The 26,776-nt window shown below is 50.3% G+C and overlaps 1 protein-coding gene across 5 annotated transcripts in view; it reads left to right on the top strand.

The window, feature by feature from the left end:
* PREX1 (phosphatidylinositol-3,4,5-trisphosphate dependent Rac exchange factor 1) overlaps positions 1 to 26,776 on the top strand; it is a 195,707-nt gene that overhangs the window by 57,870 nt on the left and 111,061 nt on the right. For 4 of the 5 annotated variants that reach the window (XR_009005434.1, XM_057529298.1, XM_057529295.1 and 1 more), the window contains one exon: positions 23,394 to 23,465. The exons of the other annotated variant lie outside the window; for it this stretch is intronic. Coding sequence is in view for 3 of the 4 variants with exons in the window: in XM_057529298.1 (XP_057385281.1) it covers positions 23,394 to 23,465 (72 nt within the window). In the remaining variant the exon portion in view is untranslated. The remainder of the gene's footprint in view (positions 1 to 23,393; positions 23,466 to 26,776) is intronic. 5 annotated transcript variants of the gene reach the window in all.

Here is a 26,776-nt window from a genome sequence, read left to right as displayed (position 1 = left end):
TCCCAGCAGGACCTGCCAGGGCCGCGGGGGGCGGGAGGCTCCCCTGGAGCCAGTGCTCCCGGCTGCGGTTTTAGCCCTGCGGGTCCCGCAGCCTCTCTGACAAAGGAGCTTTCACTGAGGCTAGGGGGAGGCACGCCGTGTGGCGGGGCAGGGGGATGGCATCCCTCTCTGGGTTTCCAGAGCTTCACACCAGCCCCTCTGCAAGCAGGGACAATCACCCCCTTTCAGAGATGAGGAAACTTGAAGCCTAGAGGAGTGAAGTTGCCAGTTCAAGGCCACACAACGAGAAAGAGGTGAGTCTGGGACTTGACCTCACTCTGTCTGACCCCACAGCTCAACCACAGAAGCCACGTTGCCTTCGTTCTTGGACTCTTTCCCTACCGGGTGAGAAGTGGGAGGTGAAGCAATGGGGAAAGTGGAGAACACACGGAGGTAGCGGCTTTCACCGCCTCCCTCGCGTCCCCGGCTCCTCAACCCTCTTGCCTTAGCTCTGATTGTGCCTCCTCCAGGCAGCCTTCCCTGAATGCCCCCACCTGGGTCACCTCGCCCAGTCCTGCTTCCTGGCACTCAGCACGATTGCCGTTGAGTCCACGCTGTGCAATGTTTTGCTGACCATCTGTGTCTCTTGCCAGACTGGCTTGCATGACAGACACTTAAAATGTCCCCAATTCAACTCTTGTTCTGCATGCTCCCCCCACACCCAAACCACAGTATTTCCTGTCTCAGTCAAAGTGACCTCCGTCCTGCCCGTGTCTCAGGCCAGACACCAGGGAGTCAGCCTCCTCTCCCCTCTCTCACCTCTCACATCCCATCCATTAGCACAATCCTATGGGATCTGCCTTCAGAGTACATCTAGAATCTGACCGTTTCTCCCATGCCCACGTCCCCACCCTGGTCGAGTCCACCGTCATCTTCCACCCGGACTCATGCTGGTGCCCCCCTCCCGGGGCTCCCTTTGTCCGCCCCACCCCCTGACAACTGCAGTCCACCAGGATGAAAAGCTTGAACTTAATCATTATGAGGGACATTTATGGAGCACATGCCGTGTGTTGGGCCCCGGGCCAGTAAGTGCTTTACAGGTATTCTCTTATTTAAATCATCGTCGTAGCCCTGGCGCGTAGGCACCATTTGACTCGTTTTACAGATGAGTAAAACCAAGGCCCCTGAAGGTAGTGAGTGACCCATCAGTGGACACAGTCTCTGAGTAGACTTGTTTGATTTCTCCAGACAACTTCTCCATCTGCCCTGGCGTGCTGCCACCTGGTCATCCCTGGCTGGACGATGGTGGCCAGATGAGCCCTCGGCCAGTCCGAGCAGCCTCTTCCTCTTTCCTCAGCAGATGTGAAATGATTTGTGTTGCTGTCACCATTCCTCCTGCTGGGAAGCTGACTTCCTTTTTAGCTTGATGCGGCGGGAAGTTCCGCAAAGAGAAAAAGGGAACTGGGCTGTTTGTGTGGAGCTGAGTACAGGATTCTGGGTCTGTGTCGCATGGCTTGTGGCTGGTGGTCGGGGTGAGATTCGGGGCACTGGGGCGCTCTCCTCCAGGGGCACCGCCTCGCCCGCTGCTGTCTCTGCAGACTCATGCCTTCCTTCAGTCATTCGTTCTCTGCCGTCCTGAGGACTTGGCCCCAGGCCCTGGGCCACGGGCTTGGGCGTCTCTTCAGCAGGCAGAGTCCAGCCATGCCCACGGATACATGTCACCCAGTGTCGCAGGGACCAGGGCTGGCTTGTCACAAGGAACGGCTCTGCCACAGGTTGTAGACTGTTGACCTCTTGTCTCTTCTCGGGGGTGTGGGTGTCCTGCCAGGTTATCTCCTGTGCCACCTGAGAAACCCAGCCAGCTTCCTGGAACCCTGATTTTGCTCAACAATGTGGTTGGACAAATCATTTTTTTTTCCATTTATTTAATTTTTATTGGAGTAGAGTTGCTTTACAATGTTGTGTTAGTTTCTACCGTACAGCGAAGTGAATCAGCTATACTTATCGGCAAAGCAGAAACAGAGACACAGATGTAGAGAACAAACGTATGGATACCAAGGGGGAAGGGGGCGGGGTGGGATGAATTGGGAGGGAACTCTACTCAATACTCTGTGGTGACCTAAATGGGAAGGAAATCCAAAAAAGTGGACAAATCATTTTTATAGGAAAATTGAGTACAGGTGACGATGATGGTGATGAAACATGCTTACTGAGTGCTCACTGCAGGCCAGTACGTGGTCGTCAGCCCCGGCCCACAGGGTTGTGGTGAGGGTCACAGGAATTCACGTTGGTGAATCACTGAGAACTGCATCCAGCATAAAGTCAGTTTCCAGAGAGCGTTAGCTACAGACACTTTGCTCTCTGGGCCTCGGTTCCTCCTCTGTAAGGTGGTGGGGCTGCACCTCTGATAAGGCTGTACCTTGTGGCCTTGGGCATCATTTGGGGGCAGTAAATTGGTGCAAACTCTTTGGTGAAACATTTAGCAGAGTTTGCAGGAACCTCCCAAACATGATGCCCTGGGTTCCCTGGATCCCACACTGAAAATGGAGTCCGAGAAAAGGTCCTAAGCACGGGGGAAACCCCCAGACACTTATGTTCATCAGAGCACCGTGTGTGAGAACTCAACACTGGAAACGACCTAAATGTCCCCAAATGGGGAAATGGTAAGGTGACCAGGCATGCCCCCTTCTCTAGCTGCCGCAGACCGAGGAGAAGGTGACACGCCTGATTATGTACAGCCTGTGATGGCATCTGTGCTTTCAAAAGTGCACAGAAAGAACCATTGAAAGTGACACACCAAAGTATTAACGGTGGGTGTGGTTGGAATGCATGATTTCCAGTTTTCTTATTGTGATTTTATTAAGTTTCGCCTTGAAAGGCAACTGTACGCATTCAAACCAGAAGATTAGACTCAACCAGCGCTTCCTAAACTTCAGTGCCTGCCAAGGCACCTGGGAAAGTGTATTACAAATGCAGATGCCCGGGCTCCACCCATCCCACTGCATTGGAGTCTGTGAGTAGCAGGGCCCAGGAATCGGCTTAGTCTGATTTTGGTCGTTTGTCAGGAGCCTCTCTGTCCTCCTCCTCTGAGCAGCCCTCCTTGACTGCCTGCCTGCTCCTGAGTTCCCCATGCTCCCTTGATCCCTGCAGGGTATCTGGGAGCTTCTACAAAGGTACAGGTTCCCTGGCTTTCCCATATCTCTTGAATCAGATTAGCACTTCCTGGACAAGTGTGTCTTTTGAAAAGCTCCCTGGGTCGTTTTTACACCACCCTTTGGACATCAGACCCCCTGACCTAGGGATTGCCCCCACTTGGCTTTTAAAACCAGACTTCTAGTTGTGCCTTAATTTTAAATTGTAGAGATGACACTTGCTCATAACACTGAAAAGGATTGAAATGAGGCAGAAAATTATAGGAAAGTCAATCCTGTGATAAGCCTCTGGTTTACCTCCTTGTGCCTATAAGCAATTTATTGGGCACGTACTATGTACCAGGTGCTGGGGATGCTGCAGTGCACGAGACAGGCAAAAGCCCTCATCCCCATTGAGTTTACAGTGAAGCTAGACCACGAAAATATTAAGGAAGAAAAGGCTATAGGGTTAGTAGGTGATAAGTGCTGTGGAAAAAAATGAAGCAAGGTAAGGGCAGTGGGGTACTGGGAAGGAGTGGTCAGGGCGGGCCTCCCTGAGGAGATGTGGAGATGTTTGAGCAAAGACCTGAAGGAGGGGAGGAAATGAGTTGTGTGGCTACCTGGGGACAGGTGTTCCAGGCAGGGGGGACAGCCAGTGCAAAGGCTCTGTGGCAGGAGCCTGCTGGGTATGTTCCTGGAACATCACGGGGGGCCCGTGTGGGAGGAGAGGAGGGAGAAGGAAGTCAGAGGGGTTAGGAAGCAAAGTTGTGTCAGGCCTTGAAGGCTGCCGTTGGGAGTGTGGTTTTATTCTGAGAGTGGTAGGCGCTGTGGGAGGGTTTTAAACCGGGAAGTGCCGTGCAGTGGCTTGTGATAGACGGTGATGCGCGGGGCGTGCCCACAGCTGGGGCTTCTGGAGGTGCCCCCTCAGCAATTGTACAGCAAACGTTTGTGGATGTCTCTCTGCTCATGGTGGGTGGGGGACACCTGTCAAATACCTGGATAGCATCCTCCTACAGTATTCAAGGCACTTCTCATTCAGTGGGGACGCCTCCCTGCTCCCAGCTCCCCCCTCCCCTGCACTACCACCCCGATCTTTTTGCTTCAGAACCTCAGAGCAGACAGTCTTCCTGTTCTTGCATCTTCTCAGAAGCTGGGCCGCGGGGGGCAGTGAAGGGGTGTGTGTGGAGGGCGGCTTGTCTCTTTGGCAACAGGCCCCACTGAAGCCAGGGCCGCGTGGGTGAGGGCCCGGTCTGCCTGAAGCCAGAGGGGGGATGTGTTGGCTGCCAGAGCCTGGGAGACCCACGTGTGGGCAGGTGGATGAACCAGGGTGGACGGGAACAGTCTCCTTTCCATCCCTTTGCTGAAAAAAAAAAATGTTTGGAATAATTTTTAGAGCAGTATAATTATATCCATTAAAGTACACAGTCTTAAGTGCACATCTCCATGACTTTTTACTTGTGCATCACCACCAAGTGAAGTTCTAGAACGTGTACTCACCCCAGAGGTCACTTCATGCCCCTTGCCAGTCAGCACCTGGAGAGAAAAAGTAATGTCTTTGGTTTTTTGATGAGAAAAGTAACCATTTTGGTAACCTCTGTCATCAAAGATGCATTTTGCCAGTTTGTTGGCTTTTGTAGAAGTGCAATCCCACAGGATACACCCTTCTGTGTCTGGCTTCTTTGGCTCGATCAGTGTTTTTAGGACACACCCATGTCGTCGTGTGTGTCAGCAGTTTTTCTTTTTTTTTATTTTTTATTTTTTTTTTATTTTTTTTATTTTTTATTTTTTTTAATAAATCTTTTTTTTTTTTAAGTTATACAATTTTTATTTATTTATTTATTTATTTATGGCTGTGTTGGGTCTTCGTTTCTGTGCGAGGGCTTTCTTTAGTTGCGGCAAGTGGGGGCCACTCTTCATCGCGGTGCGCGGGCCTCTCATTATCGCGGCCTCTCTTGTTGCCGAGCACAGGCTCCAGACGCGCAGGCTCAGTAACTGTGGCTCACGGGCCTAGTTGCTCCGCGGCATGTGGGATCTTCCCAGACCAGGGCTCGAACCCGTGTCCCCTGCATTGGCAGGCAGATTCTCAACCACTGCGCCACCAGGGAAGCCCAGCAGTTTTTCTTTTGATTGCGGAGGTGTATTCCACTGTGTGAATGCACTACAATTTGTGATCCACTCGCCTGTTGATGGACATCTGTGATTTTTTAAAATCTGAGTTTTTATTGTGTTCTCTTCCCCGTGCTAAGCGCTTTATGTTATACGTAATGTTTCCTTTAATCCTCCAAAGAAACCTAAGAGAAAGAGGCTCTTATTTATCCTGTAGAAAGAGGCTCAGAGGCTTATGTAACTTCCCTTCCTTTCTTCTCTTAATAAGTATTTTTTGAGCATCTTATATCTGCCTTGTACCAGTCTAAGTGCCGTGGAGACAGTAGTGAACCAGACGCACAGAAATCCCAGCCCTCGTGGAGCTGACATTCCATGGGGAGAAGGACCACTCGTCAGTGTATAAAATAACATGTAGATTGTGATAACTGCCTTATAGAGAATTAAAGCAAGGTGTGGTGGCAGAGAGTGTCCTATGCTGTAATAACCTGGAGGAGGAGCCTTCCAGACTGAGAGAACAGCACGTGCAAAGCCCCTGAGGTGGGAATAAGCCTGGCGTGTCATAGGAAGAGGCAGATTAGCCAGTACGGTTGGAGTGGAGTGAGACACCCAGTTTCGGGGAGATCTGAGGAAAATACATTGTGGTCTGTGTGTTGGCGGTGGGGTTTCTTCTGTCATCACGCACTGACAGATAAAAATAACATCAGTGACGGGGACGTAAGTGCTGGCATTTCACGCGGCCTCACTCTGGCACGATGCTGAAGTTGAGGTCCATTATCTGATTCATCTCCTGAGGTAGGTGTTTGAATGTCTGTTTACAGAAGAGGAAGCCGAAGTTAACACTTACGCACCTTCTCTCGCTGGTAGGTAGGGTCTTGAACCAGAGCCTCCCCCTCCCTTCCTCTCCCCTCCCTCTTGGAGTCGCTGGATGGTGGTTGAGTCCCCCAGGAAAGGAGCTGTCGAAAGACTCACTTGGAAAAATCTCTGGTGACCTGTCGGACCTGTCGGTCTGCGGTGGGGCTTGTTTTACTGGTAGGGTGTGGGGTGATTAAAGTGTGTGGGTCTCACCCCCAGTTCCAGATCTGGGGGATCCTTAGGAAGCCTCTCGTCCAACCCCTGCTATCCGCATTTCACAGAAGAGGGAATAGAGGATGGAATATGGGAACGGCTTCCCCAGGGTCACACAGTGAGTCCATGGCAGGGTCGCATTTGGAAACCAAGTCAGAGGGTCCTGAGCCGTGGGCACTGTGTGGTCCCCATTGTGCGGAGGGGGAAACTGAGGCCCAGAGAGGAGGAATCAGTCTCCCCAAATCACGTAGCTAGTGTGCATCATTTCTTATAATCCTCATGGTGATCTTTGTGGTTGGCACTATTACTCTTCATGTTTTATAGATGAGGAAACTGAGCCCCAGAGAAAGGGATGTCTCATTCATTCATTCATTCATTATCACCTATTCATTCATCAGAAATGTATTGAGTGCCAGGCACTAAGTGCTGGGGCTGTAGCTATGAATAAAACAGAGTGAATGAAACAGGAGTAAAACTGTGACTAAGCAAGACCTCTAGGAGTTCTGGTGAGGAAGACAGGCATGAATTGAATAATCTCGTAGGTTATTAGAGCTACGAGGGCTCTAAGAAGGGTTTACGGAGCTGCTGGAGCCTGTACGTGGGCTTTGACCTGGTTGGGAGGGCAGGGAAGGTGAATCGATGTTAGCTGGGTAAAGGGAGGGCAATGAGCGTTGTGGTTGGAGGGAACCGCATGTGCAAAGGCCCAGGGGCAGGAGCAAGCTTGGTGTCTTTTTGGAACAGCCTGAAGAGCCTAAAGGCTTGGTAGTGGTGGCGAGGTGGGTTGGCCTTTTTGGTTGTTATCCTCAGAACAGTGGGGAGCCATTGGTAAGTGTGGCAAGGCAATGGGGGACCACATTTGCATTTTGTAAAGATCCCCCTTGTCACTTGCCTAGGGTCACATCAGCCAGGGATGCCTAACTGACCTAGGCCTCCCGACTCCTGGTCATCCCACCAGGCTACACCACTCCCCCACCCCCAACTAAATTCTCCCCCCTTTTGAACCCAAGAGGCCATCTAGTCCCACGGGAAAGAGTCTTGACTCTGGAGCTCCATGGACCTGGGCTCAGTACTGGCACTGTCCTTTCCTCCCTGCATGACCTTGAGCAAATGACCTGAGATCCCATTTCCTTGTCTGTGAACAGGGCTACAGCGGTCACCTCCTCATAGACTCTTGGCGTTGGCATACAGTAAGCACTTAATTCATGGTGCTGCTGGTTCTTGTGTGCTACTCCACTGGAAACGTGAGCGTCATATAGTTCAGATAACTCGGCATCCTGAGGTTTCCCACATCTGATCTTACTAAATGGCTTCTTGCGTTCTAAATTCAGGAACTGAATAGAGCTGGGTAGTTAAGGAGAATTGATATTATTATAATTATTATGATAATTTTTGTTTTCAGACCACCGGTCCTTAATGAATATTTGTTAATAGAGACCATCAGTGGTGCGGAAAGAAGACATTTCACAGCTTACTAATTATAAGACTAAATAGAAATGTATGAACTGTGTAGCTGTACTGCGTAATAGTATCTATTATGTATTCGTAATAATTAACAGTGGAGTATTAGGATTGTGTCAGGCTATTGATGGAGATGTGATGAAGGTTTTGTTTTCTTTCCTATATGTGTCTCCAAGTGGGTGGTTGTAATCAGTTTCCCTTTGCTGCTGTAGCAAATTGCTACCAAATTGGTGACTTAAAGCACCACAGATTTATTATCTTAGATTTCTGGAGGTCACATGTCTGCAATGGGACTTACAGGGCTAAAATTAAGTTGCTGGCAGGGCCGTGTTCCCTCTGGGGGCTCTAGGGGAGCATTCATTTACTTGCCTTTCCAGTTGCTAGAGGCTGCCCGCATTCCTTGGCTCCAGGCCCCCATCCATCTTCACAGCCAGGGATAGCCGGTCTTTCTCACTCTGTATCACCCGACACTCACTCTCCTGCTTCCTTCTTTCTCTTTTAAGGACCCTATGTCCTCAAAGGGCCCAGTTGGATAATCTGCCATAATTTCCCCATCTCAAGATCATTACCCAGATCACATCTGCAAGGTCCCTTTTGCCATGTAAGGTCACATATTCATAGGTTTGGGGATTACGATGTGAACATCTTCGGGGGGTCCTTATTCAGCTGACCTCGGTGGTCAAGGGCAGCAGGGGCCTCTCTGCCCCCTGGCGTCCTCAGGCTCCCCTTGCAACGTCTCCCTCCCTTTATCTCCGGACCTGGAAGGCCAGAGGCTGTGCTGGACCATGGGGACAAAGGTGACGGCCCTTGTGGAGCTAGAAGGGAGAGGACTTCTCAACAAAGTGGCCCCATCACAAGTGGGATGTGGGTGGGTAGTCAGTCAGGGAAGCTAAGAGCACAAGACTAGGTCAGCAGATGCAGCAGAAGGCCAGTGTTTGGACTGTGGTGGCCCAGAGGTCAGATCCCAGCTCCGTCCACTTAGCTGTGTGCTCTGGGGCTGGTGCTTCATCCACTGAGAACCTCGGTCTCCTTTTCTGAAAGACGGGGGTGAGGTTGTCTGGGATAAGGCAGTGTGTGGCAAGCAGTGGGAGCAGAGCTGACACTCCCTGAATTTAAGACCCCAAACTCCATCTGAGCAGTAAATGTCAGTGCTCTTGAGACTGGCACGGCTGTCAGCAGCCTCTTCGAGCGCCTGAATTCCTTCCCTGGGGCCAGAGCAGGCGCTGGGAAAAATAAACCGGAGGAAACCTCCACGCTGAGACCCCTCCCCGGCCGGTCGCTGAGTGCCACTATTTTTACATTCTCTCACTTTTGTGCATTGTTTCCTGACTCTCCAAAGACAATTCTTCACAAGCCCAGGGGGGGACCGCTCCCCCACCAGCCCGAGGAACAATTGTTTAGGGAAATGGAAAAAAAAGCTGGGCCGAGGAAAAAACAAAACCTCTTGAAAGTCATTGTCCTCAGATGTCAAGTGTCAGCTCCGTGGAGAGGAGACCACATTCCACCCATTGTCCTGCCACAGACAGGCACAGGGACCCCAGGACGTCCAGCCGCCCCACCCTGCATCCTGGGGCCCCCGAGTGACTTGGTTTGCTTTGTCTGGGACATTCCGGCGGGAAATACCACCCAAAGTGGAGCCCGTTCCCAGACACCACTGTCTCAGTCATTGCGGGCTTTTCCTCGAAGCTGCCCGCCCGTCTGCATCCCCTGATCAATGTGGGCTGATGCTGATAATATGGGCTAAGACTCATTTTGCGCTCACTAAGGCACTTTATCCTAAATCATCAAATTCTCACAATACCCCTGTGAGGTAAATACCGTGTGTGTGTGTGTGTGTGTGTGTGTGTGTGTGTGTGTGTGTTACAGCTGAGATATATATATAATTATATTGAGATATAATTCACGCACCATATACTTTACCCACTTACAGTGTGTAATTCAGTGGTTTTTAGTATATTCACAGAATTGTGCGACCATCAACTACCCACCTAATTTAAGGACATTTTCATTACCCGCAAAAGAAACTCCATACTCGTTAGCAGTCAGGTACCACTTTTTTTTTTTTTTTTGGTACCATTTCTGTATCTGCATTTTGCAGAGAAAGAAACTGAGACAGAGAGGCTGCCCAGGGTCACACAGCCAGTCAATGACAGAGCCAGGATTGGCTTGGCTCTAGAGACATTTTCTTAACTATGATGTAATGCAGTGGTTCTTGACTGGGGGAGATTCCCCCCTTGTCCCCACAGGAGATATTGGGCAATGTTTGGAGACATTTCTGGTTGTCACAACTGAGGGTGGGGTTTGCTACTAGTTTCTAGAGGGTAGAGGCCAAGGATGCTGCTAAATATCCTATAATACACAGGACAGCCCACACAGCAAAGAATCATCTGCTCAAATATCAGTGGTTCCAGGGTTGAGATACCCTGCTCTAATCCCACTCTGATGAACCCATTCTTCAGGAAAAAAAGCTGAGGGGCCCAAAGGAGAAGGGGGAGAAGTTGAGGTTAGAATAGGAAGGATCTCAGATCATGTTATGGGTGTGGGTGATAACAGCTAGGGGAGAGAGATTCTCAACAGTGTAGAGAAGACTCAGCAGGAAAGAGATCTGTGCTCCATCAGTGATGTCTGCTCTGGGTACCGGTATGGGGAGAATCGGTAGGCTTCACATTTGCCAGGTCTAGGATCGGGGTCTCACATTCAAATGCCCACAGGGCCCGGTAGGAAGATGACTGTAGCAAGAGGTTGGGTAGTGGAAAAGGAGCAGCACCTGCCCTGGGTAAATTTGGTAGCTGCCACTCTCCTACAGCCAGCTGTGGCTCTGTGGGCTTTTGAGACCTGTGGTCAGCTATTTCAAGAGAAGCTGAGATTTTAATGGGAAATCTGATATTCAAACTTAGGCCTGAATTTCCTCAAAGCCCATTGCTGGTCAAACTAAACATGCCTGTGGGCCACCAATTTGAGACCCATGAGAGTAAATTATAGCTTGGTAGCATGTTGGAGGCACTGGGTATATCGTTGCTGAAGGAATGATGGGTCACGGGGGAATTCAGGGAGATTGCAGGCCAAGCCCCAGCCCCTGGGGTGGGATCTGTGTGGGGAAGAGTGTTGGCTTCCCCTCTATGGCCCCCCCTCCCCCCTCTATTGCATCAGACCTGTTCACAACAGGTTGTAGCAACTAAGTTTTTGCTTTAACTTCCTCCATGGTGGGGAATGGGGTGGGGCTCCAGAGCTCGTGGGCACCTTTTTTCAGGGCCTAGAAGCTGTGTGGTGGGTAGCGGGAGTCTTTTCCAGATGATTAGTTGATTAGTCAATTAAACACGTATTTGTCAAGGGTATTCTGTGTGCTGGGCCCAATCCCAGACTCTGGGGATACAATAGTGACGCAGACAAAAACATCATTGCCTTTCTGGAACCCATATTCTGGTGGGCTAGAGGGACAATAGACAGATAAACGGACACACATAATGTCCACAGTGACCGGTGTTGTGAAGAAAACAGGCCAGGAGTAGGGACAGATATTTTAGTTAGGCTGCTCTTAGATGGATTGAGTATGCCTCAGGGACTTTGCACTGACTGTTCCCTCTACCTAGAATGCCCTTCCCTCGGATGCCTGCAGAGCTGCTGCTTCACCTCAGTCCCCGAGTATCTGCTCAAATGCTAGCTCCTCAGCGAGGCTTTCCTTGAACATCTCTGTGAAACAGCTCCCTCACCTGATCCCTCTCTGTTGCCTCATCTTGCTTTATTTTTCTTCATAGCGCTCATCCCCATCTGCCATTTAATTTTAAAACCTATTTATGGTCAGTCTCGCCACTGCTCCATGAGGGCAGATTCGGTCTGATTTGTTCATTTACTGATGTGTCGTTGGCTCCTAACAGTGCCTGGCACACAGTAGGTGTGCAGTGAGTGCTGAGTAAACAGGTGAGCGCAGGAGTAATCGATCCCCCCGTGGCAAGGTCATGTCTGTGTCTCCAGCGCCCAGCTCCATGTTTGGCACACAGTACGCCCCAGGTCATGCTTGTTGGCGTGGGTGGTCCTTGGTGACAGCCTTCTCCCCCGAGAAGACAATTATAAGCAAGTTCCTGTTTCCTTGCATAGTCCAGCCCACCTCTCTCTGCCCCACTTCTGTGCCACTTCTTCCAGGAAGTCTTCGTAGTTAGTTTTTACCTGCATCATCTTGCTTACGCCTCAGCAACTGCCTCTTTTCCTTGGACGAAGAAATAGGCTCCGAGGAAGAAGCTCAGTGACTCTGAGGTCACGCGGTTGGCAGGCGGATGGAGCAGGGTGGCGAGGTGCGGTGGCAGCAGCGGACGGCTTTGCACGGTGCCAGGCAGATGTGGGGGCACAATGCAGTCTGTGAAGCCTTCCCCCTCGTCTCACCCCGGAGCCGGGGAAGCCGTTGATCATAGGACTGTTTTTAGGGTGAAAAAGACAAATAACAAGTCAACATAACATAGGATAAATGGAAAAGTCTCTGGCGCGTAGTAGGAGGTCTATAAATGGGGTTGCTCCAATTCCAGAAGCTTCCTTAAGAAACACAGTGTGTTCATGTCTGTCTCCCTATCAGCTCGAGATGGGGCTGTGGAGGTTATAGCAGCTGATGCTTGATTGAGCACTTACTGTGTACCAGGCACCTTTCAAAGTGCCTGCTGTGTGTGTTAGGGTCTGTAATCCTCATTGGAATCCTGTGTACTCATTTTACAGAGGTGGAAACTGAGGCAGAGAGAGGTTAAGTGAGTTGCTCAAGGTCACACAGCCTGTCAGTGGCAGAGCTGGTGTTTGAGCACTTTGCCTGTAGTATTTCATTTTAGCCTCATGGTAGCCTGTGGTGTCAGTAACTTTAGTATCCCCATCCATTTCATAGATGGGGCACAGAGAGGTGGAGTCACTAGTCTAAGTCACACAGCGGTAGGTAAAAAAGGCAGGATCTGAACCAGGTGGCCGGTTCCAACCTCTGAAGCTCAGCCCTTCTCATATATACTGCTTCCTTAAGAGATGCAGGCCCCTTCTGTCATTTGAGAAGGGAGAGTTTCTCAGAGCTGGAGGAGACCTTGGGGAGCTGTGGCCTCATGGCGGGTATGTGCAGATGCCCTGTGACACAGCCGCTGTGCGAAGTCCCCTCCAGGTCTGACCGGGCTTGCCCGCGGCTTCTCAGCTACCTCCTCTGACCTCAGCCCCCGCACCCTGAGAGATGTTGCCAGTCACCAAAGCATTTCACGACCAGGAGGGTCATCCTCGTGCCGACCAGGGGAACATCAGTTTGACCTGGGAGGCCCTCTGTCACAGTAACCAGCTGGTGCAGCCTTCGTTTTTCAGAGGCTGGCCTCGTGCCTTGGAGCAGACACAGCCGCTCCCCGACCCTCGGCGGCCCTAAGCCCTCTTTCTTCTGGAGGCTCCTTTTGGCTCCGCAGCCAGTCAGGGCACTCCAGCTGGACTTCCACTGCCAGTACCTGCAGTGCTCTGCCGGCTGGCTTTATCTGGCCAACCGAGCTGCTTCCACACCTACAGGGCAGACTGGAAGTGCCAGTGAATGAGCGCCCTGCCTCCTGCCCTCCAGCCAGTGATCAACAGGACGGGTGTATAAATGCCCCAGCTCCCTCGGCCCCCTCTTGCCCCACCCCGGGGATCACTCAGAGGTGACCACTCTGGCTCTCAGGGGGCCTCAAAGGGATTGGGCCCCCATGGTCCACCCTGGCCACTTGCTGCCCTCTCTTCCCGGGCCCACTTCTCCCCTCCCCTGCCTGTGTTTGCCAAGGTCACCTCCCAGATCAACTACTTGTCTCAGATCTTTGTCTCAGGGTCTGCTCCTGGCGAGCCGGCCCAGGGCTCCCGTCGTGGTAAAGCTACTAAGACATGCCCATGCTTGCCGTGCTCCCTGTATGTGCAGCTGTGAGGGGAACAGATTGGTACTTGATGCGCTGACGCAGGTTATGCTTTGCAGACATTTAAATCAAGATTTAATAATTTTGACAGCAGAGTTTTCTTTCTGTATTTGGGACCAACACCCGTATTTTTAAAGGGCCCCAGTGTTTTTGTAGGTCCAAGGAACGGTACCGCCTGTGGCCAGAGGCTGGCGGGAAGGGGCCTCTTCTTGTTCAGGGGCGACATGGAACTAAAAGTGCCCACCCCTATCCATGCTCATCTATTCACCGGGCACCTCCTGTGAGACTGGCACCGAGCCTGATTGGGGGTCCCTGCGTGGGGTGGGGAGAGACCCTAGGCAACGGATTGTTGACCTGCAGTGTGGCATTTAATCCTTACTTCAGCACCTGACAGGGTGGGGCTCCAGGCACAAACCTTGACCGTCGGACTCCAGAGCCCCGTTGGTGATTCATGTCCTGGTTTCCTTTTTCCTAAAAAGGGGCTACTCACAACATACCTCATGGGATTGTTACCACGGATAGGCCGGCTGGTCACCAGTCGCCCGCTGAAGCCCTTTTTACTGAGCACCTGCTCTGTGCCAGGCGTTGGTCAGGCCCGCGAGGTGGATGCCATATGAACAAGCCACTGCTCTGCTGGAGCTGATGTTGCAGGGGACACGTAGCAACAAGCAGAGATGTAGATCCGTGTAGGCGGAGACCAGTGCTGTAGCGGGGATAGAGAAGGATAAGAGGGGGAGGGGGGAGGGTGGGCTTCTGCTTTAAAGCGGGTGGTGGGAGAAGGCCTCCTGGAAGTGAGCAAGGGGCCCTGCAGATTTCTGGAGAGAGTCTTCCAGGAAAAGGGAACAACACATGCAAAGGCCCTGAGGTGGGACGGTAAGGACGGTACCTGGGATGTTCACAGAACGGTCGGGAGGCTCATTTTTAGTGCTGAAACGGAAGTCTGTTGAAGACACAGTACAAGGCAGTGTATTTGTGCTATTACTATAAAATATCATGATCTATCGATACATAACGTGCTATGTGAGATGTGATGTAAAGGAGGAAGTCTGAAGTTGTAACAGAAACGTTATCGTCTCTCATTCCTCTCAGGTAGGACTGTGAGTGAGTAGGTAACCTTCCTTGGGGATGACGTCTCAAATCTGAAATTTGGGTCTCTTGGGAAAGCTAGTTCTGGGCCAGTGGCTCTGTGCTCGTGGCATAGGCCTGACGAAAGGGGGTGCTTGCGGAGAATGGAGTGGAGAGGTTTTTAATCTCCGCCTGGGTGGTGGTAGTGGCTGCGGGTGGGGGAAGCTCTTATGTTCCGCCCCAGGCCAGCTCCTGTGGGGCTCGGCCAGTATGGGCACCTTCCTGGGGAGCCTGGTGGTTTCCAGAGTCAACACGGAGAAGGAGGGGTGGGCAGCTCAGAGGCCCCACTGCGGAAGGGCAGCCTTCTCATCTCACATGTGTCTGGTTTCGTCTCTGCCGGTGGGCACTACCCTTTCCACCTGGGGACACATGCCCTCCAGGAGGAAAATGCAGACTAGTCTTCCTGATGCTGAAGAAGCGATAATTGGGGTGAGAGCCTGGTACATGTAGTAACCTCTCCTGTCCAAAATTAAAAAAGGAAACCATACATTTATGTTACAAAATGACTTTTGATTTGGAAGTCGAAATTTGGAAAAAAACAGAAATGAAGAAAGGAGAAAATTGAAATTACTTCTAATTCCACTCTCAGAGTTAGGTTCCATGGCTGGTGATAAAACCCAAACAGTGCCTTAAATGATAGGGAATTTTCTTTCTTACTGAATTATAGGCTGCCCAGGATAGATATGTTGGCTCCACTGTCATTAGGGACATAAGCTCCTTCTGTATTGTGGCTCCATCTTCTTCAACCCCTGGCTTTTACTTCATGGTATAAGATGGCTGCCTGACCTCCAGGCATCACATTTGCTATCCAAGCAACAGGAAGGAGGAATAGCAAGAGAGAATCCCTGCCCGTTCCTCCCATCATCTCCAAGGATACTTCCATGATGTCGTATGTAATACATCCAGTTATACCTCCCTAGCCCAAACTTAGTAATGGGACCACACCTAGTTGCAAGAGAAGCTGGGAAATACAGTCTTTATTCTAAAATCTGGAAAAGGAGAGACCAGATATTGGGCAACAGCTAGTAATCTTTGCCATACTCTCACCCAGTTTAGGGTATTTCATTCCATACTTCTTTTTTCTATGCTTGCGTAGAAATAATTTAACCAAAAATGAGACTGTATTTTATGTACTCTTCTGTAACTTGGCTTTTTTCCCCCTAGAGTTACATTAACAGTCTTTCTGTATCATTATATGGATTTCTGCAAACCATTTTTAGCACGATGTCCTTTTGTCAAGATGGACAATTTAACTAAACCCTAAGTATTAGAATTTTAAATCAGATACTAAAGTTAAATCTTGATGCCACATGAGAGATTTAGTTTTTCCTGTAGGATAAATGCTCAGAACTTAAATGGATGAAGCATAGCACTTGGGCTTTGTAGGAGTCTGTGCATTTGGGGGTCTTCCGAAACTCTGGCCTGTGTGGGGCTGCTTAGTGCAGGCTCTCAAAAAGCCCCTTCTGCTGTTGTTATTGTTACTTTATTCAAGGCTATTCTGTGACACTCTGCTTCTCTGGACCCTGGGCCACCCAGATCACGTAGGGGTTTGGGGTCTTCAGGGCACCCCCTTTCCTCTGTCCTTGTTATGGTCTGGGGGCTGCCCTGCCCCCACCTCCCCTACTTCTAGCCATTCCCCTGGCCCTCTCAGGTTTCGCCATATGTCTGATGAGGTCACCCCAGCCGAGGCGGGGATGTCCTTGGCGGCAGGCGGGCCCTCTCCTCCTAGTGATCAGGTTGCTGGCATCCGTCTCAGAGAGTACCTTCGAGGCCTCTTTCCCTCCTTTTTATCTCCAGGGAGAGAATTATCCTCCCAAGGCTGTGGCTGCAGGTTCCAGACAGATGGAGCCTCCCCAGGGGCGCCCCAAAGGGCAGCTGCTATCTGTCTTATGCTGATGTGGTTTACTGTGTACAGTTACTCACTGCGGATGCACGTCGGGAATGGATTGGAGACTCATCCTCAGGCCAGACTGCCTGGGTTTGAGGCCCAGCTCTGCTACCTACTAGCTGTGTGGCTTTGGGTAATCTCTTCGCTACACTGGGCTTCAGTTCCCTCCTCTGTAAAATGGGCACAGTAATAATAGTACCTACCTCCTAGGATTGTTTGAGGAGTAAAACACTTAGAGTAGCACCTGTCACCTAATAAGGTCCAAAGGTGTAAGGTATGATAATAATTGCTAAAAAATAGTAAATCTATTATTATTATTATTAATATACTTTTCAATTCTGTACCTGTTACTTCTGGAGCCTATTCTGGGGCTCCTTCCTCAGTTTTTCTCCCGCTCTCCCACCTTTCCTCCACATGTTTCTTGAGCACCTACTGTGTGTCAGACAGTGTTCTGGGTGCAAGGGGACAGCAGTGAACAAAACCATCTTCCACTGTGAGAGGGTGGACACTCTCTAGTGAAGATGTTACCGAACAATCAAATATATACAAAACTTAGTTGATAAGAGCGCTGCCAATAGTGATAAATTCTGTGAAGGGTAACAGGGTTCAGACGGCTGTGAGGAGTGAGGCGAGACCCTCCTTTATACGGAGTCCGAGAGGGAGACCTCCTTGACGAGGGGGGCTCCCCTGCCGGTTGAACATCTTGCAGCGGTGGCTTTATAGGCAGAGAGCTGCAACGGCAAAGCCCTGGGCGGGAGGACAGGGTCAGTGTGTTCAGGAGACAAAAAGGAGCCAGCACGGCTGCACCTGAAAGAGGAAGCCCGAGTGGGGTGGGAAGGGCCCTTATCCTACAGGATCTTGTCGGCTGTAGAAGGGAGCGGATTGTTTCCTAGGTTTTAGTAAGAGCCACTTCTAAGGCAAGGGTTTCTCTGCATTGGCACTATTGACGTTTGGGACCAGATACATCTTCGTGTATTTAGTAGTATCCTTGTCCTCTACCCTTGAGACGCCAGCAGCACCCACATCCCCAATTGTGACAACTAAAAACGTCTTCAGACATTGTCACATCTCTTCTGGGGGATAAAATCACCCCCCCTGGTCAAGGACCACTGCTCTAAGGCAAAGTGGGGCAAGGACAAGGCTGGCCTGGCATCAGGAGACCTGGTTCTGAACTGTGGCTTATCACCAACCTTTTGTTTGAACTCAGACCTGTGTCTCTCACCCTGTGGGTTTCTCAGTCAAGTTGGAGCTCGCTGGACATGGCAAACGCACAACCCTGCTACTCTTCTCCTTCCCATGGCCGTGGCAGACATCACTAATCAATTATGCTGTGTCTTCCTGTTCAGCTCAGAGCTCTGGGGACCATGAAGGCACTTGGGTTAGGAGCTCTATGAGCAGCCTGTCTGGTCCCCTCCTCCCAGCAGCAAGCAGGAGCCAGACAGTCCTGGGCTCAGGTTCGACTCTCTTGGTTTCTGGCTGCGTAACTTCTGTTAGGTTACTTCACTTATGAGCCTCAGTTTTTCTCATATATAGAGTGGGACCAAAATAGCTACGCTGAAAGCTGATCATGGGGCTTGCAATGAACTCATGTCGGGACTTTGCAGGTCTCAGCAAATGTTTGTTGCATGAACGAATGAGAGCATGTGGGTCTTGTTCTGGGTATGGAATGGTGGGAACTCTCATCCGCAGCTGGTTGGAGTGTAGGTTGGTACAATCACGTTGGAGAGCCATTTGTCATTAACTAGTCAAGTTGAACATGTCTCTAATCCACGGCCAACCATTCCATACCTAGGTGTACACTTGGGGGAACTTGCACACCTGTGCTCAGGAGACTCAGGTGCGCCTAGAGGATCTTGAGCACCTGAGCCCCAGTGGGCCTCTTCATCACAGCATCATTTATAGAGAGAACATTTGAAACAACTTAAGCATCTGCAGCCTGATAGTGGTTACTTACATCTGCTCAGCAATGAAATGGACAACTTGAGGTCTTAGTGTGGGGCTCCCCAGAAACAGATCCTGAGACTGATTCAAGGCTGAGCAGTTTCCTTGGGGGTTCACCCCAGGGAGCACCAATAGCAGAGTCGGGGAGTGAGGCAGGGAAGGGAAGGCAGCTGAGAAAGGTGTGTCATCAAGCAGGTGACCAGTGCGGGCCCCTGGGGCCCTCGAGGAAGCTTCCTCGGGGAAGCAGGCCTTCACGTGCCTCAGTCCTCGTCTGTCTTTGCAGCCTGCTCTGCATGTGCGAGAGGGTCCTCACGCCAAGAGAAGCGGGTGCTGGTGGCTGAATGGTGCTGGGGTGCACCCCAGGGCTAAGAACCAAGGCATGTGGGTGGGGTTTGCGCAGCAGGCGTTGCCAAGTGCACGTATTGATGTGGGTAAAGGTGGAAGATGTGATGTTGAGTGAGAAAAGGAAGTTGCTGAAAGGACGTCATTTATAAAAATGTCGTAAGCACGCAAAACGGTATTCTTCATTGCTCCTCAATTCACACGTGCCTGGTAAGCGGGCAAAGGCATGTGTGGGAGTGAGGACCACATATCCAGGGCAGTGGGTGCCTTGCAGGATGGGCAGGTGCACAGGTAGCTCACCTCTCTCTGTAATGATGCCTTTCTTCCTGTGTCTCAGTTGAGGTTTAATATTTACAGGGTACATGGGTAAAGTGCACTGATCTTAGGTGCACACTGATTAGGCTTTGCGTACACATTTGCCTGTGTAACCGCCACTCAGATCAAGAAGTAGAATATTTCCAGCCCCCGCCCTGAGGGCTTCCTCGTGGCCCTTCCCTGTCTACACCTCCTCCAGACTTGATGAATTTCTTTTTGAAAATGGTTTAAAGCAAATTTGACATAATGCTAATAAGATTTGCTGAAACTAGGTAGCGATGCGTTTGTGGGTGTTTGTTAAATTTTCCTCTGTCCTTTTCTGGCTCCTTGACGTATTTCATCATCATCATAAAGAGAAGAGGCGGACTTGGCCAGATGCAGGGAAGCGGCCCAGGCAGGGGTGCGGCATGGACACAGCATGGACAAAGATTCCAGGGCCGGAGGAGAGTTTCAGGCAGCCCTGGAAACCCTGAGAACGGGCTTGTCTCTAAGGGAGGTTTCCAAGATGAGAGCTGCTTTTGGCCGAGTGTTCCAAAGCTGTCAAGGTTTGGACACGGAGTCACCCCGAAGGGTCCCTTTCACCATCCTGCCTGCACAGAGGGCATTGGCGCCGCCTGGAAAAGCCAGTCATGCCGTGGGCAGCACGAGGGCTGGGCCCAGAGCCCCTGCCTGCCCATTCTTTCCGGGTCACGAGCTGCCCATTATGCCCATCACACCAGCCTGTTTACGGCTCCTCTGTGGGTGGCCCGAGCCTCGCATTGTCCCAGCACAATAGTGGTGGCCGCGCTCTTGTGGAGAAAGTGGGACAGGAAGCTGTGATCTAGGCCAGCCGCGCTGCGCTCCCAGCTTCCTGCTCTCCCCGGCGGTGCTGGGTGAGGCTGCCTTTGTCGCTCTCCTGTCTGAGGAGGCTGGAGGCTGGAGGCTGGACTTCCCGGCAGCATCACAGGCCCTGTTAAAACATCCTCTAGGAACTCCTGTCTCCTGACCCCTCTACCCGTTGTCCTTTAAAGAGAAAGATCATCAGGCTTCCAAGTAGCCCGAGTTGAGGTTCCTGCCATGTGTCGGGCACTGTGTCAGGCAAATTGTAGCCTTCCTTTGATTTGTGAGGGCTTACTGTGTTCCAGGCACTAGTCTAGGCCCTGGGGGTACAGCTGGGAAGCAGACCCTGTCCTCATGGAGCTCCCATTCACTTTATCCTAGTACATTCTGGAAGGTAGGACGACAGTACTACTATGATCTACGTATTTGCGAAGAGTAAACTGAGACTCAGAGAGGCTAATGCACTTTCCTGAGGTCACACCACACGAAGGAGGAGGAATGCAGTTTAAACCCAAATCATTAGTCTCCAAATCTGGCCTCTGTTGTTGGATTGGGATAAATGTTTCATTCCAGCCATGCTCCCTTCTTATTTTGGTCTTTCCCTTAGGCGCTGGTGTAGACTGCTTAATCTTAGTCTTTATATCTGACAAATGGACTCTTAATGCAAGATGAGAAAGTGATAAGTGCATGAAGACAAGGAGGGCATCCTGGAGGAGGTGACATTTGAGCTAAGGTCTGTTGAATGAGAAAAAGCTGGCCCAGGACAGAGCTGGGAGAGAATATCCTTGCAGGTAGGAACAGCATGTGCAAAGGTCCTGAGGTAGGGATGTGCCTGGCAGGTGGAAGGAATAGAGGGGTTGAAGATGTGGCTGAAGATTATTGAGGTGTGTGGGGGGCTGGAACGCTGGAAGGTGAGTTCAAAGAGATTAACTAGTACAGGTCATGGGGACCTGGAGCTGTGGAAAGATGTGGATTTTTTTTTTTTATTTAAGTGTATTGAGTAGCCATGGAGAGTTTCAAGCCATGGATTGATAGGATCTGATTTACATATTTAAAAGGATCCCTCTGGCTGTGTGTGTGGAGAAAGGAGTAGGGAGGAGGTGATTGCCTTAGTCCAGGCAGGAGGTGTTGGTGACTTGGACCAGGTGGGTGGCTGAGGAGGTGGGGAGAAGTGGTCCAATGTTTAATACATGTTGAAGGTGAAGGTGATAGCATTTGCTGATGGATGGAAATGGAGTGTCAGAGAAAGAGGGGAGGTCGAGGACGACACGGGGGGGTTTTGGCTGGAGCACTTGCAAGGCAGAGATGCCATTCCTCAGGCTGGGAAGGGCTTGGTGGTGTGTGGGTTTGGAGGGAAGTTCAGGAACTAGGTTTTGGATGCGTTAATTTGAGACGCCCCTTGGACATCCAGGTGGAGTTGTCGAGTTGTCAGAAATCCAGCTAAGTCCAGGCTGGGGATATACACTTGGGCTGCAGGGACTGGTCGAGAACACGCTGCGGTGAGTGTGGACAGAGAGGCAGGGCCGCTTTGCTGTGTGTCCCTGACTTTCCTCTCTGTGACCTGCCATGTGGAGTGTCAGCACACCTCTTCCTAGGAAAGCAGAGTCTGCAGGTGGCCGGCTCCCCATAACACCCATGGACGTCCCTTCTCGTAATGGGAAAGGATCCAGCAACCTCCTGTCTGCTGGCCTGCCCCTGCTTCCCTCCATCCTGGGCTGTCCCTTCCACCTCCCCCCACTCGGAGATCTCCCCTTTGCTCTAACCACCCATGGCAGGGAAGGTGACTGACAGGCCACCATGCCTCATCGTGGCCAGTGGACCGTGAAGTCATTTTCGCAGGGGACTCCATGTGGTCAACCTGGGGACAAGCCCTAGAGTCGGGGCAAACCCGGCAGAGTTTGCTGTCAGCGGGGCTGGCCTCAGTCTCCCTCAGATGCTCCCATCTCCTCCTCCCCACCCCCATGTCTCTTCTGTTCCCCCGGCCTGTCCGCGGGATCTCTCAGTGGCTTGTCCTCTGCCTGCTCTGTCCCACCCACACCAGTGCCAGGCCGCTGTCATTGCTCATCAGTGGAGGGGCTGCACTCCTCCACTCTGGTCGCTCCACTTTCATGCTTGACCCCTAAAACCTAGTTCCTCACAAAAACAGATGGCTCTTTTGCCACCATTTAAAAGCTGGGAGACTTTGCTTTAAAACAAAAATCCTAATTTCTGGTTTCTCTTGGGAAATAAAAAAAACCCCACACCCAGAACATCTGGTGATACTGGGCCTGCTGCCCTCCCACCTGGCCGCACTCGGAGGGGACAAGTAGCCGCCCCGCTTTGATGGACATGTGCTCGCCTGGTCCCCACGATCCCTGCCAGGCCCTGCCTTTATCGTCTGTCACATCACAGAGGAGAGCAATGATTTCTCTGTTCCAAGCCCTTGAAAAAAGTGGCAGAACGACTGTGGTCTATCCATACAGTAGGATCCAGGGCAGCCGTGAAAAGAGAATGACGGTGCTCCCCAGGTAATGATATGGGGAGATCTCTGAGTGGAAAAAGCAGGTGCAGTGCGTCCTGTGTACGCGGCTATCTCTTGGTGTGTAAAAAGGGGAAAATAAGAATATATGTGTATGTGTGTGTGTATATGTGTGTATGTATATACATAAATATATTTGTGTTTTTTCCCCCAGCTTTATCGAGATACAATTGACATGTAACACTGTGTAAGTTTAAGGTGTACAGCTTGCTTTAGTACATTTGTATATTGCTAAATGATTACCACCATAGTGCAACTTTAAGTATATAATAGAGTATAATTAACCATAATCACTATGCTGTACATTAGATCCCCAGAACTTATTCATCCAATAACTGGAACTTTGTACCCTTTGATCAACCTGTGTATGTTTATTTGGAATAATACGTAAGCCACTAGGAGCTGTGGGTCCCATGGGGGATGGGAAGGGCTGGATGGATGGGGCCTGCGCTAAAGGAGACTTTTCATATTTTTGATTTTTGAGCCATGTGAATGGTTATTATTTAGAAGTTAAGTTTTTAAGCAAGAGGAAAAAAAAGGAAAATGAATTGTAGTCTGAGAGGTTCCTGCGGGTGATGAAGCAGGTGTGGGTGCAGCTCCTGAGGTCAGGGCTTGTGTTGGTCTCTGCAGAGCCTGGTGGAGTAGATGCTTCATAAACACATGTTGGCTGAAGGGCAGAGTAGGTTTTTGCTTATTTCCTGCCCATGTCCCTGGATCGTGGTGCCTCCCAGGGCCTAGTTGGCATTTGAACTTGTAACCCTTTTTTCGAGCCACCTCCGGGGGACTGGAGGCGTGGACGCTCACCTCTCCCTGCTTCTCTCCTCCAGGCATTCCTGCATCGCATCCGGCAGAACACGGCGGACTCGGTGGAGAAGGGCCTGACGGAGGAGAACGTCAAGGTGTGGACCCGGGGCTGGCCCCTTTCCCGACTGTCCCTGCCACTGTGTGTGGAGCTGCCTTGTTCCTCCCGGGTGATTCTCAGAGGGTGCTCGGGTCCACCCCGCAGGCAGCTGCCTTTGGCCTCCCAATGGCTTGCTCCCTGCAGCCCCTGGAGGGCTCTGGGTCCCGCGAGCAGACAGTGCTTGGGGGATGTGAGGAGGACTCAGCCTCAGGGCCCCACTCCCCACCTCGAGGCTTTCCCCTTGCTCAGTACAACCATCCTGTCTTCCAGCCTCCTCATGCCAGGGACCCTGGCTTGGAGCCAGTGGAAAATCCCTTCCCAAGTGCCCCTGGGAGCCTGGCACCTCCATCTGCCCTCCTGGCAACCCTGGCCCCTGTCCTGCACTGGGTGTTGAGTGTCGAGGCTGGGCGGATGAGTAATTGGGTCCAGGCTAAGTCTTGGCTGTGGCTCTGGGGAGTTTTGAAAGGAAGTCAGTAGACCTTCTGTGTGCATGGTGGAGGCCCCAGCGGTCCCCAGGCCTGGCTTTCTAATGTGACCTCACTCTCTGGGAAGCCACCTCCAGTCCTTGGGGCTCCAGGGTCCTGGTCCTCAGAGAGAGGGGAGACGGGGCAGGGGCAGGGTCAGAGGTGCCAGCGTGTACAGCATATAAAGGGCTTGGTCAAGCAGGACATCCCCTTGTGTATGTCCTGGTTAATAAGGATACCTTGTACATTGACAATTCTGAGCCCAGTATTTTGGATAAGAAAGCTGAGGCTTAGAGATGTAAACAGACCTACACAGGGCCAGTGCATGGCAGGTCCCTGGTAGGTCTGGGATCAAAGCTTTTTATGCATTCATTCATTCTTTGGGCAAATACTTACTGAGTACCTACTGTTTATTAGGTCTGTTTATTACAAACTATTACAACTTAAAAACTATTATAATTAAAATTTATAATTTATTACAGTTTGAAAAAATTATCTTTTTTATGAGGTATAATTCACATACAGTAAAGGGTACAATCTTAAGTGCAGGCTCCTCTGTGCCCCCCCCAGTACATGCCCCCAACCCCAAAGATAACCACTGACTTCTAGTGGCATTGATTAGCTTTGCCTGTTCTTGAACTATATATAAAAATGAGCTCTTTCGTCATGCCTGGCATCTTTTGCTCACTGTTATGTCTCTGAGATTTGCCCATGTTGTTGTATGTAGCTGGAAGTCATTCTTTTTCATTGCTGTATAGTATTCCATAGTATGACTGTGCCGCAATTGACTCATTCATTCTCCCGTGGATGGATATGCGTGCAATTTCCAGTTTTTGGCTGTGATGACCGTTCTTGTCTATGTCTTTTGGGGGACACAGGCTCTAATTTCTTTGGGGTATATACTCAGGTGATAGATATTTATTTTGAAATTCTGTAGCCATTCCTTGAAGTAAGTATAACAATAGGATCTATCCTATGTGTCTTTAACATAAGCAGATTTAACCATGTGAGCTGGACAGAAGAAGAGAGAGAAAAATAACCCAACAGTGTGGGTGATTCTTCCAGCCACTTCATGTGACAAGTGTCCCTCAGGGCGAGTTCGAGGAGGATGAAGAGGAACCCTGGCCTTCTGGGACTGCAGCTTTGACGAGTGGTCTCCTGCCCCTCGGCCTTCCCTGCCCACCTTCAGGGCTCTCCCCCTGCAGACTGTCTGGTGCCTCTGCAGGGTCCATGGAGTTGGTCTTCATTCCTTGGGACCTTGACTCGAATGTCACCTTCTCAGAGAGGTTGTCCCTGGCCTCCGCGTTTATTTATTTATTTTTAATAACATCTTTATTGGAGTATAATTGCTTTACAATGGTGTGTTAGTTTCTGCTTTATAACAAAGTGAATCAGCTATACATATACATATATCCCCATATCCCCTCCCTCTTGCATCTCCCTCCCACCCTCCCTATCCCACCCCTCTAGGTGGTCACAAAGCACCGAGCTGATCTCCCTGTGCTATGCAGCTGCTTCCCACTAGCTATCTGTTTTACATTTGGTAGTGTATATATGGCAGTGCTACTCTCTCACTTCATCCCAGCTTACCCTTCCCCTCCCCGTGTCCTCAAGTCCATTCTCTATGTCTGCGTCATTATTCCTGTCCTACCCCTAGGTTCATCAGAACCATTTTTTCCACATATATGTGGATTCCACATATATGTGTTAGCATACGGTATTTGTTTTTCTTTTTCTGACTTACTTCACTCTGTATGGCAGACTCTAGGTCCATCCACCTCACTACAAATAACTCAGTTTTGTTTCTTTTTATGTCTGAGTAATATTCCATTGTATATATGTGTCACATCTTCTTTATCCATTCATCTGTCGATGGACACTTAGGTTGCTTCCATGTCCTGGCTATTGTAAATGGAGCTGCAATGAACATTGTGGTGCATGACTCTTTTTGAATTATGGTTTTCTCAGGGTATATGCCCAGTAGTGGGATTGCTGGGTCGTATGGTAGTTCTATTTTTAGTTTTTTAAGGAACCTCCATGCTGTCCTCCATAGTGGCTGTATCAATTTACATTCCCACCAACAGTGCAAGAGTGTTCCCTTTTCTCCACACCTTCGCCAGCATTTGTTTGTAGATATTTTGATGATGGCCATTCCGACCGGTGTGAGGTGATAACTCACTGTGGTTTTGATATGCATTTCTCTAATGATTAGTGATGTTGAGCATCCTTTCATGTGTTTGTTGGCACCCTGTATATCTTCTTTGGAGAAATGTCTATTTAGGTCTTACACCCATTTTTGGATTCGGTTGTTGGTTTTTTTGATATTGAGCTGCTTGTATATTTTGGGGATTAATCCTTTGTTGATTGCTTTGTTTGCAAATATTTTCTCCCATTCTGAGGGTTGTCTTTTCGTCTTGTTTATGGTTTCCTTTGCTGTGCAAAAGCTTTTAAGTTTCATTAGGTCCCATTTGTTTATTTTTGTTTCTATTTCCATTTCTCTAGGAGGTGGGTCAAAAAGGATCTTGCTGTGATTTATATCATAGAGTGTTCTGCCTATGTTTTCCTCTAAGAGTTTTATAGTGTCTGGCCTTACATTTTTGGCCTCCGTGTTTAAATGTCCAAATTATTCCTCCTGATCCACCCTGGGACTCCCTTCCTGTTTTATGTTTGTCTTTAGTGCTTCTTTTCACCTAGAAAACTATAGTTATTTGTTGGTTGTCTGTCCCCTTCCAGTAGAATGTCACCTCCATGGAGGCAGGCATGTCATTGTTCCCTGCTGTGTCCCCAGGGCCTGGCACACAGTAGGGGCTCAGTTAGTACTTGCTGAATGAATGAATGGTGAGAA

This window comes from Balaenoptera acutorostrata, chromosome 15 (assembly GCF_949987535.1).
Source record: "Balaenoptera acutorostrata chromosome 15, mBalAcu1.1, whole genome shotgun sequence".
Classification (NCBI taxonomy): Eukaryota; Metazoa; Chordata; class Mammalia; order Artiodactyla; family Balaenopteridae; genus Balaenoptera; species Balaenoptera acutorostrata.
This window is presented reverse-complemented; position numbering and strand designations above follow the sequence as displayed.